At 37.2% G+C, this 19,298-nt stretch overlaps 1 protein-coding gene across 1 annotated transcript in view; it reads right to left on the bottom strand.

Annotated features, from left to right (window-relative positions):
• Positions 1 to 19,298, bottom strand: part of LOC109423438 (ankyrin-3) — a 234,757-nt gene that overhangs the window by 169,086 nt on the left and 46,373 nt on the right. The window contains exon 2 of the mRNA XM_062858790.1: positions 6,905 to 7,610. Coding sequence (XP_062714774.1) covers positions 6,905 to 7,372 — 468 coding nt within the window. The 5' untranslated portion in view covers positions 7,373 to 7,610. The remainder of the gene's footprint in view (positions 1 to 6,904; positions 7,611 to 19,298) is intronic.

Below are 19,298 nucleotides of genomic sequence, written 5' to 3'. Positions count from 1 at the left end.
ACAAAAAATCGCGTAAAAACAGAATTTAGTGTACTCTGAAGTTAAAGCGGCACAGTTCGCTTGATTGCATAACTCGTAGGCGTTATCTGATAGATTGACATACTGTGCTGTGAAAGTTGGAAGGAAGGGAAACGGCTTTTCAACCGTTTCTGGTTCTAGCGATGGCTATGAACATATGATTATACGAGTTGTAAAGGGTGGTACGGTCAAATTTTGGTCATACAATTTTTTTCATAACTTTAGACTGCGTACACCAAAATAGCTAATTTTTAGACCAGTAATGATACATTGTATGTAGCTTATGCCACAAAATTTCCATCAAAATCGGCTCAGTATTTGTGGAGATATTGTTGAATCCTGAAATCTGCAATTTTAAAGTTTTGTACAAAGAGGATTCAAAATTAAGAACACATTTTTACTGTTTTATTTATATAGCCAGAAAAGGTTAACCGATTTCAATGAAAATTTTTCTGTTTGTAAAGTATGCATGTCAAAATGATGTGTAAAAATTTCATTCAATTTTATTTAGCCATTACAAAGTTATATTTGCTTAAGTGGCACCTCGTCATTTTTTTTTTTCATATTCAAGCTGCTACAACTACAATGCAGGTCGTTGGTTTTATCTATATATTAACCAATACCTCATGGGTTTTGATGAAAATTTTATGGTATAAGCTACATATATTGTACCATTACTGGTCTAAAAATAAGCTGTTTTGGTGAACGCAGTCTAAAGTTTTGAAAAAAATGGTGTGACCAAATTTTGACCGTACCACCCTTTATATGTGGAGAAGATAGTAAACAGAAAGTGGATAGAAAGATACAAAGTAGAAGGGAAGGGACGGGCCAGGGATTGAACCCAAGACTTTCTGCATATGAATCAGATGCGGTAGCCACTAGACCACCAAGCCCGTCTTATTAAAATTCCGTCAACCGTATTGACAGAATATATTCACGGAATATATTCGTGAATATATATAATAGATGTATATTCACGAGTCCTTAGATCTAGCGCAGTTTTAACTTCCTATCTCCAATAACCATTTAAATATCGAGATTTGAAATCGAAAAAGGTACCCGGATACCCTGCCGACCACTTAAGGGTTAAGGATGATAGTTTCCATCGATTTCTTCTTGGGTGTGACTCTCGAAACATATTTTTTTCACAAAACTTATATAATTCGTCACGTGAGCGTCTACTTGAATTTTGTTACATTTTGTTCGGGATTACATCTAGAAAATTGTCTCTACCGCTTAATTCTATCAATTTTAATTGTATCTGATTGTGTATATTCATTATGTATTTTTGTTTTCGATGAGTACATAATGAGCGATCACCTGACGCTGGTGGTCGATTGTTTGTTTCCCGCGTAAAACGAACAATAGCGCGAATGTCTACGACATGATTCAAAGTCAAAAGGTCATATCACTTATCTAAGTGAATCTGTTACAATGTTAAAAAAATGTAGATAAATACATAAGCATGAAATTTTAAATCTAGTTGTAGTTCTCACTTCTCGGGTTACAATCAAGTCGAATAGGCTCATATGACTGAAGGGGATTTTTTTTTTCATTACCGTACGGGTTTGGGCCAAAGGGTCTCAGATTACATGAAACTTTTTCCACAGGCAGGGCTCATAGATATATGAACAAAAAAAATTGAGAAAAATTTAGGGTCGCCTATTTTCCCGGAATACTCAGGTGGATGTTTTTTGTTTTCCCCTGATATTTCTTACTTTGAAAAATCATAACTCAAGAACGAAGCATCGTAGAAACATTTTTTTAGGAAATAAAAGCAAATTTTCTAAGAAATCTAAAAAAATATGAACTGGACAAAGTTTTCCACAGTTCAGAAAATTTGTAAAGAAAAGCCGGAAAACTATTCCCGTGGAAAATTTTCAAAAAAATTTTTTTGGGAAGATTTTTTCATAAGCTATGATTGCTGAAACTTTTGGAAATTTTTTTTTCGGTTTTGTTTAAAAATGTCCAAATGTGCCATATAAGCCTTTTTTGAATAATCATAACTCAAGAACGAAGCATCGTAGAAACTAATTTTTTTAATGAAAATGAAAGCAAATTTTCTCAGGAATCCAAAAAATATGAAATGGAAAAAGTTTTCCACAAAATTTTCCACCGTTGAATAAATTTAAAAAAAAAGCCGGAAATACTATGTTCGAAATCGTGAAAAATTTTTGGAAAAAATATTTTTGAGAAGGCAATTTCATAAGCTTTGATTGTTGAAATTTTTGTAATTCACTTCTTTTTTGTTCCTGAGTTATGGCCAATTTTGTGAAAAATTTCCATATAATGTAGGCTTACATGGTAATTATTCACAAAATTGGTCATAACTCGGAAAGAAAAAAGTGCATTCCAAAAATTTCAGCGATAACGAGTTATGATTTTTCAAAGTAAGTAGTGTCAGGGGAAAACAATAAATTTCCACCTATGTTTTGCGGGAAAATAGGCGACCCTGAATTTTTCTCATTTTTTTTTATCGTTCATATATTCATGAGCCCAGCCTGTGGAAATTTTTTTATGAAAATCTGAGACCCTTCGGCCAAATTTGTACGATAATAAAAAAATGCCCATATGTATCTTTTTGTCTAACTGTAGTACCAATAAAAATTTCCTCAACAATAGTTGAGGCATTACTGAATGTTCTACGTTTCTTTTCTTTCGATTGTCAAACTAAAGACTTGCAACTCTAATGGTGGTATATTACCGCTTGATGAAAATTCCATTAAAACTTTGTAGATTTATTGCTGGTCTTTACCACTGCCATTTTTTGAACTTGTGCTGACGATACCCACAGCCACGACGCGATCATAACTCGGGTGCAGAGCTGTAAAATGTCATAGTCATCGATGAGAAAATTAGTCGAATTCTCCACAAGATTCGATCTCGTGTGCCCAAAACAGTGGATGAAATTGACGTAGAAGGGAAACGTAAAACAACAAAGAAGGCGCGTTAAAAAATGTTGTCATATCTTGAAAAGATTGTGATTTATTCTGCATTTTTCATGTCAGTAACAAATCCAAGACTGAAACTGTTGCGTACTTTTCAACACGTAAAATATTAGTTGAATTTGGTCGCCATGTTTATATTAAAAAAAAAACTATTTTTTCGATAAACTCACAATCACCTATCATCAAAATTTAGATAACATTTTTACACTTCATTTTGAAAAAATAAAGGTCTTTTCTCTCATCAAAAGTTATCTGCAGTTTTGTAAATCAAATCACTGGGTAATTAGTTCATATTAATGCAACGTTTATTCACTGTGTTTACAAACATCAGTTTGTATTTTGAAAACTTAAGCTTTTTGCCTTTCTTGTACACTAAGTGTACTGGAGAGGCTATATGTTCACTCCAAAAACGACTTTTTAATAGAAGGCCCGGAGGGTCAAGTCACATATACCAATCAACTCAGCTCGACGAATTGAGGTGATGTCTGTGTGTGTGTGTATGTGTGTATGTGTGTGTATGTGTGTAAGTGTACAAAAAACTCACATCACTTTATGGAAGTAAACCTCAATCGATTTTACCCCTAAAAGGGATACCTGGGGTCCATTGGACCCCAGGCGCCTTTCAGAGCTCGTCTTTGATAGAACACACTCAGCGAGGTGACGAAACTGAGGCCATGAAGGTATCCCTTTTAGGGTTAATGACCGACGTTTCATTTGACGCGGAATCTGGTCCCATTGTTTCCTATTGAAAATGGTTCGGATCGGTTCAGCCGTTCCGGAGTTATGGCCATTTACGTGTTCCGGACCAGTACCCTTGGAAGGGGCCATACATAAAAATGTAACTAACACATACATGCGACACATCGAACTGCGGTATTTTGGATAACCTGATGAACAGTCAACAAGAAAACAGTCTCAGACCATATCTGAACCGGTAGTGTTCCGGAACCGGTTCCGGGTGTCCCACCGGATGTGGCCAAATATAAAAGTGAACCAAATCCATGCATGCGACACATCAAATTGCGGCAATTTCGATATCCTGATGGACAGTTAGCAAGAAAACAGTCTCAGACCATGTGTGAACCGGTTGTGTTCCGGAACCGGTTCCGGATGTCCCGCCGGAAGTGGCCAAATATAAAATTGAACCAAATCCATGCATGCGACACATCAAACTGCGGCATTTTCGATAACCTGATGAGCAGTTAGCAAGAAAACAGTCTCAGACCATTTCTGAACCGGTAGTGCTTCGGAACCGGTTCCGGGTGTTCCGCCGGAAGTGGCCGCATATAAAAGTTGACAAAACTTTTTCATGCGGCACAATAATCTCATACTGTATTTGGGAGAACCAGTAGTGTTCCAGAACTGGTGACAAGACGAGTAATGCGTCGGAAGTGGTAAAATATAGAAGGGAACTAAACCATAGCGACGTTTTTGATCATCTGATGAACGGTCAACAAGAAAATAGTCTCAGGCCACCATTTCGAAATCGGTTGCGGGTGTTCCAAGGGAAGTGGTTTAATAAAAGTGAACCAAAATCATGCATGCGATACATAAAATCGCGGCTTTTTCAAAAATTTGCCGAACGGTTAGGAAGAAAATAACCTCAGATCACATTATTTTTCGGCTTTTCAGGTAACCCGATGAACAGTTGACAGAAACATAGCCTCAGACCATGTTTGAGACAACCGGAATCGGTTCCAGGTGTCCCGCCGGAAGTGGTCAAACGTAAAATTTAACAAAACTCATGCAAGCTGCACATCAAATAGCGGAATTATAAAGGTGAACAAAATAAATGTCAAAGCGATAAATCAAATTGTGGCTTTTTTTATAGCATGTAAACGTTGGGTAAGATTATAAGTGAAGAAATGGTTAAAGTCTTCATATATGCAAGAGAACAAAATCGTGACCAAAGCGATCTCTTCAAATCACACAATTTCAGATTCCTGCGGTGTAAATGTATAGTAGGATGGATCAAAGTTTTATGTAAAAGATATAATTTAATCGCATCAACACCTTATACCAAGGTTGCGGCCATTCATTTGCAAAGATTTACATTCATTTGCTATTATCTCAGTTCAGAAGCATGCTATCGAAAAACAATGTATGGATGAATTTAACCTTGTAGTTTTATCTGAAAGTTTGCCGAATAATATTGGGGTCGCAAACGTATACCAAAGTCGTGAGCGAGCTGTGAAGGCAACTTTCCACAGCGTGAATGTAATTTACATTCACCGCGTGAAGAGTTGCCTTCACAGCTCGCTCTCGACTTTGGTATACGTTTGCGACCCCAATATTATTCGGCAAACTTTCAGATAAAACTACAAGGTTAAATTCATCCATACATTGTTTTTCGATAGCATGCTTCTGAACTGAGATAATAGCAAATGAATGTAAATCTTTGCAAATGAATGGTCGCAACCTTGCCTTATACAGTTTTTCAATCTTCAATCTACTTATGCTTCTAAAAATACTGCTCACTATTTGGGTGCGGCTGGTTGAGCCCTCACTCTTCTCATTGCGATTGAAATTTGAATGGAAAATTTACATTTTCTGCATTTTTCTCGTAGGAAGGTCAAATTTTACATGAATCATGTTACGAATGATAATAAAATATAGTCTAAAGTGTGCTGAAATAAACATTGGCGAAGATCACAAAGTGACCTGTGATTGTGAATAAAGTTAACCTTCTTCATGCATTAGCTGACGCTCACCCCGCTGCCGTAGTGGATGGAATGGGGTCAAAATGACCCCAATACACGACTAGGATTAAGGTGGGCAAGCAGTCAACTGAGAGGTCTGATATTTTTCAGCTCTGTTTTGCTGTTGAACATAACATCGGAATATGTATCATCAATAAGTTTCGAATACCGATTATGGCTTTGTTAAAATTGTTGCTTTTCTATATCAAGTGTATTCAGGATTCAGGAACATTTTAGCTAACGTCAACGAAAAGTTCATGAGTATATATTTGACGAGAAAGGCACTATCACCACTAGGTGGATTAATCTGGGTTTTTCTTGGTTTGAATGAATTCAAATAGGGTGACTTAGGGTATTATCGGCAGGTTTGTTCTCTTCTTCATGGAGAGTTTTGCCGGCCAAATTACCTGAAACTTGGCCATATTATCCAACTCGGTTGAGAAGGATTTGAGGCCAACTCTGGGTTCAACAGATTTCAAACTCCCCCCCCCCCCCTTGACGAAGAGCTTAAAACTACCGAAAATACGCAAGTTCCTCTATATTCTATATTTTTAACAACAATTGACTTGTTTACAAAACGGCTGCGTTTCCTTATGTCGAATACAATAGATGAGATTTAGTAGAATATATTATTTATTGCCTTCGAGTCAAAATATACCTAAACGAACGGGGTGAAAACTTCTATTGAGCATGATATTCACCAGTACTGGTCTGAAATATTGCTAAACAGCACGCCGGAAGAACTACACAGCTCATAACATAACTATATGCTTCCACCAGTTCTAACAATGTTGCAAACCCAAACCAGAAATTCACAAAACACAAAACGGATTGCGTACACGTGATTGGAGCCCCAATGGATCCACCACATTTTGGGGTGTTGTTTCTACCGACCGAAAGACGGTCGGACGGTTCGTTCCCATTTGCAAGAGCCGTTTGAAGGTAGTTAATAACCACTGAATGTGGGTCAATCCCATCCTCTCCTCCCGTACATCCGTGTTAGTAGGTATGCAAAGTTTAGTTTTACTTCCACATAGTAGTTTTACACCCAGCCCAGATATATCATGAATAATTTACGACGACTGCCGCAGCAGTTACGGTGAAGTAATTTGAATTTAAAGGTCCTATTACGGAATCCTTGAATGTTTCTGATTACAGTTTAAACCCTCTACTGGAAATTGGCCCCCAATCGTTCCTATGTTCATAAAATGAAATGTGAGAGTGAGGTTCGAAACTTACCGAGCCCGTATGGTGATGGCTGTGGCCGTGATGGCTTCCGCTCGTCGCACCCGTCGCCGATGACGTGTGATGCGTATGCTGGTGATGTTGGATCTGTGCCATCTGCTGGTGGTACTGCTGATGGTACTGATGCTGCAATTCTGCAGCACCACCATGATGGTGATGGTGATCCGTCGCCGATTTGGGCGACATCGGTTGGTGGTGCGACGACGAGTGGTGTTTGGAAGATTTTCCGTTGCTGATTTCCCGACTGGCACTGTGCGAGAGGTTCGCATGCGACGGCGAATGATGGTGGCCATGGCCGTGGCCATGTCCGTGGTGCATCGTCGGAGGCGATGGCATATTGTGGCCACTGTGCGGCAGATGGGATGAGTGCTGCATGCCCACCTGGTGACCGTGGTGATGCGGGAGGTGGCCCTGGGCTGCTTCCAGCAGCGTGGGCTGGATGTGAGTTACAAATTGAGCCATTATGGACTCTGCTCGGAGCCGTAGATCACTTGGGTTAGCACGTTACTTAAAATTATTACACACGGGCTTATCTTCTTAGCAAGGAACTGCTTTTTCAACAATAACTTTACACTTGTATAAACACTAGAGAAATTGAATATTCACTTATGTAGATTAAGGTAGGGTAAGATTGGAGTAGATATTTTATTCCAAGGCGTGGCCAAAAGCGACGGATAACAATATTCCAAGCGACGAGTAACTGCAATTTAAAAGAGAAGAAAGCACACGTTTTTATTACTGATATTATATATAAATTATAGAGTTGCAATTGAAAACCATATTCGAGGAACTGTAGATTTCTCATTTTCATGGAGAGCACCCGCACTCACTCGTCAATGTCCTGGAAAGCTGCGGTTTTGGCATGATAATGCTGGCTGCAGGACGTGTGTTGGAGAGGGTCCTTGGGGCGAACGTTTAAAAGATGGTAAGGAATCTGCAGGTTGAAGATCAAGGGCCGATTCTTCAATTTTAGCACCACTTTACCGTTGTTGTACCGACTTTTCGAACCCTCTAAGCAGAATACCCTCTTTGAATGAGTGTAATCAGTTTTGTATCTTTTGTGTTAGTTATCCACTTTACCAACTTAAGTGTCTAACTGACACTTAGGAAAATTAGATTACACGTGGTAATGGTCGAAATACGCGTATCAGTCAAAGGATCAGCAAAACAGGGCGAAACTAAAAGGCACAAAACTGATTACACTCATTCGATGATCAGATCACTTTATCGTTTAACCAGCAATTCACTTCAACAGAACCCCCCACGTGGGGCGTACATAGTAACTTTTCCGGTACGACTTTGGTGGGATATAGCACGAGATTGAAACCAGACATGAAGGTACGATCTTCGGCAAAGTTGTGCAGTACTACAAGTACTTTCAGGTCATGAAGAGCATAATTCCGAATTTCATCACCACGTGGCGCTATATCATAAGATTGAAGCCAGATAGGATTTTCGGCAAAGTTGTTCAGGACTACGAGTACTACCAGGTAATTAAGAGCATAGCTCCAAATTCCACCACGTGAAGTGGGCATAGTGACTTCCGATACGTCTTTAGTGAGATATACCACAAGATTGAAGCCAGATAGAAAGGTACGAGCCTAGCTCCCACGCTCAAGGAACAAGGATCAAGGATCATTTCAGGAACACTTGGAGTATTCCTCAAGAATATCTACAGAAATACTTTCCGTGAATGTTCAAGGGGTTTCTCTAAGAGATTCAATTCTAGTAGTTCTAGTTTCAGCGAAATTATTGCAAAAGCGTTGATCTCATGGCAGGCTTTTGTTTTCGTGAAAAATGTGAACTTCAAAAAGATATTCTCATAATGATGATTCATACAAGTTTTATCAAAGATATTCAAAGAAATTTCTGGCTTCAACTTCATATTTATTATCCAGAATACTGGAACCAACTTCATATTTATTATCCAGAATACTACTGGAGAGGAATTTACGAATACATCACTGAATAAATTTCTGAAGGAATCTTTCGAGGACTTCGCGAACGAGGTCCAGGAAAAAAAATACGTAGCAATCCCTGCAAAACATTTTCCGAAAGCATCACTAAAAAACTTTGGAAATCACTCAAAGGGGCTTTTCCCTCTTTCAAAATTTTTAGTTAAAAATAAATAACAATATCAATCACTAAAAAACTTTCCTAAATAATCAATGGAGGAGTTTCATAATGAATCTCTGAAGGAATCACTAATATTAATCGTAAATGAATCGCAGAAAGAAGCTCTGAAGTGATTTGAAACGAAATTGCTGAAGTTTTCAAGCTCCGGAGGAATTTCTGAAGAAATCCTTGGGGAAAGAAAGCACTAGAGGATGGGTCCATGAAGGAAAATACAAAGGGGCCTCTAGAGGAACTCCAGAATCCTTGTTAAAAATCCCCTGTAGAAAATATTGAGGGTATGCCTGGATGAATTTTTGAAAAGATCCCTTGAAAATCTCTTGAATCCCTGGAAAGATTTGCACAAAAATACTCAAGGATCCCTAATGGAATCACCCGGATGATTTCCCGAAAGAAATCGGAATAAATAAATAAATAAATTATCCAGAAAAACCGCTAAAGGAATTCCCAAAAAATCAATAGAGGAATTCCCGATAGAATCCCTGGAAGAATTTGGTAAAGAAAACGCTGGAGAATGGATATTAGAAGGAATCTTTGGAGGCATTTCCAAAAAAATCTATAAAAGTCTCAAAGAATTCTTGGTGGAATTTTGAAGAATTTTTCGATTGTCTGGAAAAATCTTTGTACAAATTATTTAACTATTTCTTGAAGAATTCCTGGAAGAATATTTCAAGGAATCTCCCAAGGAAACTCCCGAATAGATCACTGAAGAAAATTTAAAAAAAAATGACTGAAGAAGTAAGCGAAGGATACTCTGGAGAAATTCCAGAAGCAATTCCCTTCAGAAATTCAGTTGAAACCTCTGGAGAGTTCCCTGAAGGGTGTCCGTAAGGAATTCGAGTAATAACGACTGCATAATTTCCTTTGGAAATTCCACGGATGAATATTCACAAGGAATCCTTGGGGGAGGAATTTCTTCAACAATATTTTAAGAAATTCCTGCAGGAACACTTTGAAAAATATCTGGAGGAATGCCTAGAGACATAATGAATACGTGGGTTAATTCCAGAAGGAATCACTGGAGAAATGCTTGAATACATTTCTGAAGAAATTCCAGTAGGAATCTGTGGAAAAAAAATCCCTAATAAAATTCCCGAATAAATCGTTTAAAAACAATCCCAGGACAAACCCTGAGGAAATTCCATGTCGGAATTTCCGTGAGCAATTCCCTTACAAATAGCTAGAAAAATTGTCAGAACAATCCTTCGAGTGAATCAGAGAAGTCCCAATCAGGCCAGAATTTCACTTGCATAGCTCATAAAAATCGTGTCTGATGTTCTTTGTACTGTGATAGTGTGGTGACGAGGTGGTGAAATTTGAAACCCGGTAGTGCTCGTATTCCTGAACATTTTTTTTTCATCCTAGGGCCTCTCCATAAACTACGTAGACTCTTTGGGGAGGACGGGGGGGAGGTCTGGTAAAAGTTTCGAAAATTTTGTATGGAAAAAAGTTTGCGAGGGGAGGGGGTTTCTGAGATGGCCAAAAATGATTCTACGTAGTTTATGAACAGCGCCCTATCAGATTTGAAATTCGTGAACAATTCGTAGCCCTGAACAACATTTCCGAAGATAGCACTTTCTTACCTGGCTTCGATTTCATGCTATATCCCACCAAAGTAGTACCGGAAGTCACTATCTACACTAGCGCCACGTGGTGGTGAAATTCCGAACTATGTTCTTCATGACCTAGAAGTACTCATAGTTTTGAACAACTTTGCCGAAGATCTTACCTTCCTATCTGGCTTCAATCTCGTGCTATATCCCACTAAAGTTACTATGTACACTGGCGCCACGTGTTGGTGAAATTCCCACCAAAGTAGTACCGGAAGTCACCGGAAGTACACTAGCACCACGTGTTGGTAAAATTCCGAACTGTGTTCTTCATGGCCTAGAGGTACTCATAGTTCTGAACAACTTTGCCAAAGTCCAAACTAAAGTCGTACCGGAAGTCATTATGTACACTAGCGCGACGTGGTGGGGAAATTCGGAACTATGAAATCCATCACTAGGAAGTGGTTGTTGTTCTGAACAACTTTGCCGAAGACAGAATGTTGCTATCTTGTCGAGGCTCCGAGTGAACTCGCTACAAAGACATGGTACTCATAACCAATCTGGTAACAAAACGGAACCGGAAGAAGTTAAAAATATGGAACTAATGTATTCGCCTGGTTCTCACCGAAAGCTGCATGAAGTTCCAATCGGCTTTCACTACACCTCTTTTGGATAGTGTAGGATTCCGATAACCGGATTTGTAATTCCATTAAGATTGAAAGTTGGTTCACTAACTGCTGAGATGTGGATGTGCAAAAAAATAGTTCTTTTAAAAATCATGACACAATACTGTAGACATTCCAAGAAGAATTTGAAGAAAGTCACCTGCGTTAATCCTAGAAGGAACACCCGAAGAAACCACAGGGATAAGAAATTATTTTAGATACGCAAGTAAAATGTTCTAACCGAATTTCAATCAATGGAGCCTCGTAGCCGTGCGGTTAGGGTCAGCAAGCTTATAATCGCACCATGCTATGGGGTGAGGGTTCTATTCCCGCTTCAGGCGTTGAAACTTTTCGTGAGAATAGTTTCTTCCCCGTTTCCACTGGTGCATGCTCCGTTGTCCGTTGTCTCATGTTAAGTTTCAAACAGTTTGTACAGCCGAAAGCTGAAGACGTTGTCCGTGTCTTTAAAAAAAAAAAAATAACCAAGAGAGAAGGCCCATATATTCACAGCTGTAAGGCGTGGGTATTCAGCATGACCATACTTACACAAATTTCCCAAATGGGGGAGAGCGTGCTTCTGGGGCCATACTTTGGGTGAAGGGTTCGATTCCTTGACTTCCTTGGTTATAGAATATCTTCGTGCCTGTCACACGATATACAAATGCAAAATTATCATTAGCAGAGAAAGCTAACAATTAACACTAAGCTGAGAAGCAGAAATTAAAAAATAAGCTGAGAAGCAGGATTTGTCCCACGGACGGAATTCCAAAGGAACCCCAGTACGCATCCCTTAACATTCATCCAGCCAACACACATTTTTCACCTTCGGAAAAGCACAAAAATGGTCATAACTTTTTTGTTTTTCAATGGATTTTGATGAAATTTTCACAACTTTCCGAAAAACTCTTCTAGTTTAGGATTCTGGGGACGTGGGTACCAGGTCCACATGGTTCCGGAGTTATTCCGGATTGTCTTGGGGTGCACAACGTATACCTCAAGAATCCGATAAGGTAGAAGTATAGTGTCTTCGGCGCATTTATTCAGCAGGTTAAGAACTAACTGGCAACGGTGACTTTGATTCGCGAATCGGCCGCTAGGTAGCGCCACTGTCAAAAGTTTTCAAATGCTCATATCTCAGAAATCTGATAAGATAGAATTATGCTGTCTTCGGCAAAGTTTTTCAGCAAGCTCAGAACTCTGATAGTAAGTCTTTGATTTGTGATTTATTCGCTAGGTGGCACCTTGTTTAAAATATTTAAACATGTATATCTCGATACTCTAATGAGCTAAAAGTATGCCTTTTTTCTGCAAAATTGTTCGGCAGGTGCAGATCTATCTGGCAATGGTCACGCTCAAAAATATGAAAACGTCCAGAAAATTGTTCCGAAAGTTAAAAGAAAGTAGGACGTATCTGGTGTCCTTGGCTCTGACATTATTCGATAGGTTCCGTCTAGTATAAAAAAATACTTGTATGAACACCCTAATTAACAAGAAGTATTCCGTTTTCAGCATAGTTGGTCAGTAAGCTAAGAGCTATTTGGCAGGATAGTACGGTGGTACAAGAGGCAATACTTTTACATCGTCTTTGACCCCCTTCAGACAAATTTTGACACCCCACAATAGAGGTAATCACGTTCAAATGTATGCGTGCCTTTTTTGTAGATGTAGTTGTGAAACTGCGAGGAAAATATTTGCACTCTTACCCCGGACGTTAGTTTTATCATTATGTACCCGTTTTACCCAATTCGATTGGGTAATATTTGCATATGCAATATGAATAGCCTTTGAATCGGCGTGCACTTTTGTGTGAGGAAAAATTTGCGCTTGTGTTCGTGTGTTCAAATGTGACTTATCTCTATATTGCTTCTTTTGCTCTGTTTTCCTTCCGGGAATATCTCTGGGAATTCCTACACGAATTCTTCCGGGAATTTTTCCAGGAATTCTTCCGGGCATTTTTCATGGAATTCCTATGGGAATGTCTTTGGCAATTCCACCGGAAATTTCTCCAGGAATTCCTCTTGGAATTTCATCAGTATTTCTTCCGAGGATTCCTCCAGGAATCCTTCGGTAATTTCTCCAGGAATTCTTCTGGGATTTTTTCCATGAATTCCTCCGGGAGTTTCCCCAGAAATTCCTCCGGATTTTTTTCCAGGATTTCTACCGAGAATTCCACTGAGAAAGTCACTGGGAATTTCCCCAGGAATACCTCCTCGAAATTCTCCGGGAATTCCTCCGAAATTTTCTTCAAAAATTCACCCAAGAATTTCTCCAGGAATCTCTCCGAGAATTTCTCTAGGAGTTCCTCCAGGAATATCTTCGGGAATGTCTCAGGGAACTCCTCCGGGAATTTCTTCAGGAAATTCGCCTGGAATTGCTTCGGAATTGCTTCTTTAGGAAATTGTCCGGAAAATCCTTAAGGAATTCTTCCATTAATTCCTCCTGGAATTTCTTCTGGAAAACTTCCGGTTTTTTTTTTTTCAAGAAAATCCACAGGAAATTTATCAAGAAATTCCTCCGGGAATGTTTCCGGGAATTCCTCCGAAAATTTCTCCAGAAATCCCTCTAGCATTCCCACCAGAAATTCTTCTGGGGATTCCCACCAAAAATTCCTCTGGGGATGCCTCCCCGAATTTCTTCGGTAACACTGGTCGACAGTGGATCACGCACTTTGACCACTTGTTCCATTTCTGATGGATTTTGACCCGCTGATTCCGAATCTGACTTCGGAATTGCTGTAACACGTACAGTTTTTGAAAAAAAATAGGTTTTTTTTCACAAAATTTCATATTTCCATAAAAAATAAACTATTGTCTTTATATTATTATTGTTTTATCTGCTCATCTCAACCAATATTTATATTCGATAGATTTTGATCCACTGATTTTGAATCTGACCTTAGAATTTCAGTAACACGTACAGTTTTTGAGAAAAATTGGGTTTTATTCACAAAGTTTCATATTTTCAGAGAAAATAAAATTATTGTCTTTTTAAATTTGAAGTTTTTATCTACTCATCTTAACCAAAATTTTTTATTAAATAGATTTTGATCCACTAATTCGTAATCTGACCTAAAAATTACTGTGACATGTTAAATTTTTGAGAAAAAGGGATTTTTATTCACAAAATTTTATATTTCCATGGAAAATAAAATATTGTCTTTATAGTTATTTTTTTTTATCTGCTCATCTTAACCAATATTCATATTCAATAGATTCTCGTATACTGATTCGGAATCTGACTTCCGAATTCTGAAACGCATACAGTTTTTGAGCGAAATAGGATTTTATTTACAAAATTTCATTTATTCTCAAAAAATGAAATATTGTCTTTATAATTTAAATTTTTCTCTGCTCATCATAAACAATAATTGCTTTTAATGGATTTTGATCCATTGATTCGTAATCTGACATAAGAATTTGAGTAAAACGTATTTTTTTTTGACCAAAATTGGGTATAATTCACAAATTTTCATATTTTCATAAAAAATGAAATATTGTCTTTATAATTTAAAATAACTGATTCAGAATGTGACTTAAGAATTTGTGTAACACGTACAATTTTTAAGAAAAATGATATTTTATTTATAAAATTTCATAGAATATAAACTTCAGGTCGGACTCGATTATCCGGGGGTTCAATTACCCGGGGGCCCGATTATCCGGGGCTCGATTATCCGGAAAAAATGGCTCGATCATCCGGGGATCAAATAATTGTTCGTTTTATTTGCACAATTTTAGATGGAAATATTTCAAAAGATGTAGCAAATGTCAAATACAACACCCATAAATAAGATTTAGCCTATTTGAGAATTATTTTTATTATGTACATTTTTCTGTTAAAATTTCATTCTCAACAAATGTGGTTATAATCATACCGGCCGTTGAGTTTAACCGTAGTGTGGCCAGCAAAAAAAACACCCGTAGAAGGCCGGCAGGGTACCCGGGTACCCACGAAATGGAAATGATCATATCTCAGCGATTTTTCCACCGATTTTAAAAGTTTTTGCCTCATTCAACTCAGAAACTCATTATCTATCGAGATCGTATTTGGTTAGACCGGTCCGATCACCATAGGTACCGGAAAATCCGGATTTCCGGATCCGTGTTTTTATACAATACAATATACGGGATTTTCGGTAGGTTAGTAGCAATTTCGGTACCAAGCATCGAAAAATTGCTTTGGCATATTGTATCTGACCGGCCTGGAATCATAAAACGTGTTGACTTTGAAACTGTGATTTCGGAACACGCTTCCCGTGGGGCCATGGTTGACCATAAACACTTTAAGGTATCCTAGCCTTAACAATGTGGGTTTCAATATGGTATAAGGACATGCTCCCAAAAATATGGATTTTCCGAAAACCACGGTGATTAGATCGGTCTAACCAAATATTTTCCCGATAGATGATGAGTCTCTGAATTGAATGAGCTAAAAATTTCCAAAATCGATGAAAAATTGACGGAGATATGATCATTTCAATTTCGTGGGTACCCGGGTACCCTGCCGGCCTTCCACGTAATAAAAAAAATGCAGGAGCCCCTCCCCCTGCCCCTCCTCACTTTAAAATTTGGTCAACCCCAGTAATAGATGTATATTCACGAGTTCTAAGATCTAACAGAGTTCCAACATCTTAGTCTCAATAACCATTAAAATATCGAGATTTGAAATTGAAAAAAGTACCCGGGTACCCTGCCGGCCACATAAGTGTTAAGGACTATAAGATCATACAAGCTTGCTTCTATGTTTATCGAACTGTTTTTGATTGAAAAATTAAAAAAAAATGAAATGAAAAAGTATGACTCGATTATTCTGAAATTCGATTATCCGGGGTGATTTTTTTCGGCGTCACCCGGATAATCGAGTCCGACCTGTATTGTCTTTACAATTTTTATCTGCTAATCTTAAGCAATATTTATATTCAATAAATTTTTATTTACTGATTCGGAACTAACCTAAGAATTTTTGTAACACGTTCAATATTTGAGAAAAAATGGGGTTTGATTCGCAAAATTTTATATTTTTATAAAAATAAAATACTGTGTTGTTAATATCATTTTTTTATCTACTAACCTTAACCAATATTTATACTCAAACGATCTTGATCCACTGATTCGGGATCTGACCTAAGATTTTGTGTAACACGTACAGTTTTTGGACTGAGTTCACGAATTAGCGCGGTACGTATCCCTGGCGTGAAAATAAAACCTGACGGTGCAAATACATAAGGACAATTCGCTGAATTCTTATCATACCGTATAATTTCTGTAGCACGTACAGATTTTGAGAAAAATAGAATTATATTTACAACATCACATATGGTTATTGAAAATAAAATATTGTCTTTATTTTTTAAAACCTACTGTTCATAGAAACGAAAATTCATATAAAATATTATTTGATAAGCTAATTTAGATTTATTGCTCAGAAACTCTATAAAACGTACAGTTTTTGTGAAAAACAGGTGAAACACATTTTTTACATGAAAAAAATGAATTTATGAAAAACAATTTTTTTTCCATGAGAATGTGGAATTTTGTTGATAAAACTCAACTTGAAAAAAAATGAATGTGTTACAGCAATTCCAATTTAAGAATAAGGAATAAGTGAATACATTTAATACAATCTATTACGATCTAGAATCAAATTATGATTTTTTTGAATGAAACCCTATTTTTCTCAAAAACTTTACGTGTTACAGAAATTCTTAAGTTGAATTCCGAGTCAGTATTTAAAAATCTATTAAATATAAATATTGGTTAAGAAGAGCAGATGAAAAAATTAAAATAATGAAGACAATAGTTTATTTTCTATTAAAATAATAAAATTTTTCTCAAAAAAGTTACGTGTTACTGAAATTCTCCGGTTGGATTTTGAAGCAGTGGATCAAAATCAATTGAATATAAATATTGGTTATGATTGGCAGATAAAAAAAATGTAATGACAATAGTTTATTTTCTATGAGAATTTTTGAACTTTTGTGAATAAAACCCTATTACCAGCCAAGGGCTGAAAGTCTCTCAAATAAAGATAAATCAATCAATCAATTAAAACCCTATTTTTCTCAACAATTTTACGTGTTACAGAAAGTCTTAGGTAAGATTATAAGTCAGTATATAAAAATCTAATAAATGTTAATATTGCTTAAAATGAGCAGATAAAAAAAATGAAAATTATAAAGACAATAGTTAATTTTCTATGAAAATATGAAATTTTGTGAATAAAACCCCATTTTCTCAAAAGTTTCACGAGTTACTGAAATTCTTTGTTCAGATTATGAATCAGTGGATCAAAATCTATTGAAAATAAAAATTGATTACGATCAGCAGATGAAATAAAATATAATTATAAAGATAATATTTTATTTTCCATGAAAATATGAAATATGGTGAATAAATCCTTATTTTCTCAAAATTTTACGTGTTATTGAAATTCTTAGTTTAGATTCTGAATCAGTGGATCAAAATTTATTGAGTATAACTATTGGTTATGATGAGCAGATGAAAAATTCAAAATTATAAAGACAAGATTTTGTTATGTATGAAAATATGAAATTTTGTGAATAAAACCCTATTTTTCTCAAAAAAAAAATACGTGTTACTGAAATTTTAAGGTCAGATTCCGAGTTAGTATATGAAAATCTAATAAATATTATTATTGCTTAAGATGAGCAGATAAAAAAATAAAATTATAAAGACAATAGTTCATTGAAAATAGAAAACATAAAATTTTGTGAATAAAACCGTATTTTCTCAAAAATTTTACGTGTTACTGAAATTCTTTGGTCAGATTAAGAATCCGTGGATCAAAATCTATTGAATATAAATATTAGTTATAATGAGCAGATAAAAAATTAAAAATTAAAATACCAATATTTTATTTTCTATAACATATTAAATTTTGTGAATAAAATCCTATTTTTCTCAAAAACTGTACATGTTACAGGAATTCTGAAGTCAGATTCGAATTCAGCGGGCCAAATTCCATTAGAAATGGAACAAATAGTCAAAGTGCGTGAAAAAAGTTTCAATTTTGTTGGCTAGTGTAATTTCTCCAGAGCTATGGAAAATAATGGACAAAAACGGCTTCTGAAACGCGAAGCAGCAATGATTGGATTGGGGGTCAATTAGTCAAAAACGAAGTACATACTGGTCAAAATGAGCAATGACCAAAACACTAATAGGACCAACAAGGGTCCTCCACGGACACGAGACATGGACGACCCCGCCAAAAAGTAAAGATTACTGTTTTTTTTTGGAACTGGGGGGTTGATCGTTATGCCTAAATTTACCTCTACTCTCAGGAGAAAGAAAACACTTCAATTAGCTCACCCTTAGTTCGTTTTGCATCATTACAATTCAATCAATTCAAATAATTGGCACCAAATCACATGAACAATCCATATAGGCTCCGTCCATAGCCATGCAACAAAGTCCCACGCTCGCTGGCGTCATGCCAAACAACAAACAAAATAACCGCTGCACTGTCAACCATCATCATATCGATGCAGGATGGTGTAATGTGATCAAGCTGGCAGCGACATCGACGGCAAGTCGCCAGAGGATACTTCCGGTGCTACAACCACCACGCCGCCGCCACCGAGTAGGTATAATATTCCGAATTGATTGAGTTGCAGTCGTCGTCATCTTCGTTGTCAACATCATCGACAGGCTAGCTGGCTCCAGTTATTCTACCGCAATAAAATCACTCCCCCGAAGTTTCCGTTGCCAACCAAGTGGTGTTGTCACAGGCGGAGTTATCAGGCCGGGCTGATACCAACAATCAATACGAAGGTGGCGAATTTTTTGTGACGCCAGTCGTTCCCCCAGTAAATTCGCCCAATACTGGTGTTTCTGACGCCCCGCTTTCAATGTCAGTTGGCACCGCCCATTTTCATCGAAGCAAGACTGAGTCCGCCAATCTAGTGACCATGGCAACAAGTAAAAACGATTGTTTATTTACAAATGACGTTCCGGGCACGGTGTACAACATTGATATTTATGCCGTGGTTCCGGGGAAGAAAACTAACGTTAAACTTATTTT

Source organism: Aedes albopictus, chromosome 3 (genome assembly GCF_035046485.1).
Source record: "Aedes albopictus strain Foshan chromosome 3, AalbF5, whole genome shotgun sequence".
In the NCBI taxonomy this organism is placed as follows: Eukaryota; Metazoa; Arthropoda; class Insecta; order Diptera; family Culicidae; genus Aedes; species Aedes albopictus.
This window is presented reverse-complemented; position numbering and strand designations above follow the sequence as displayed.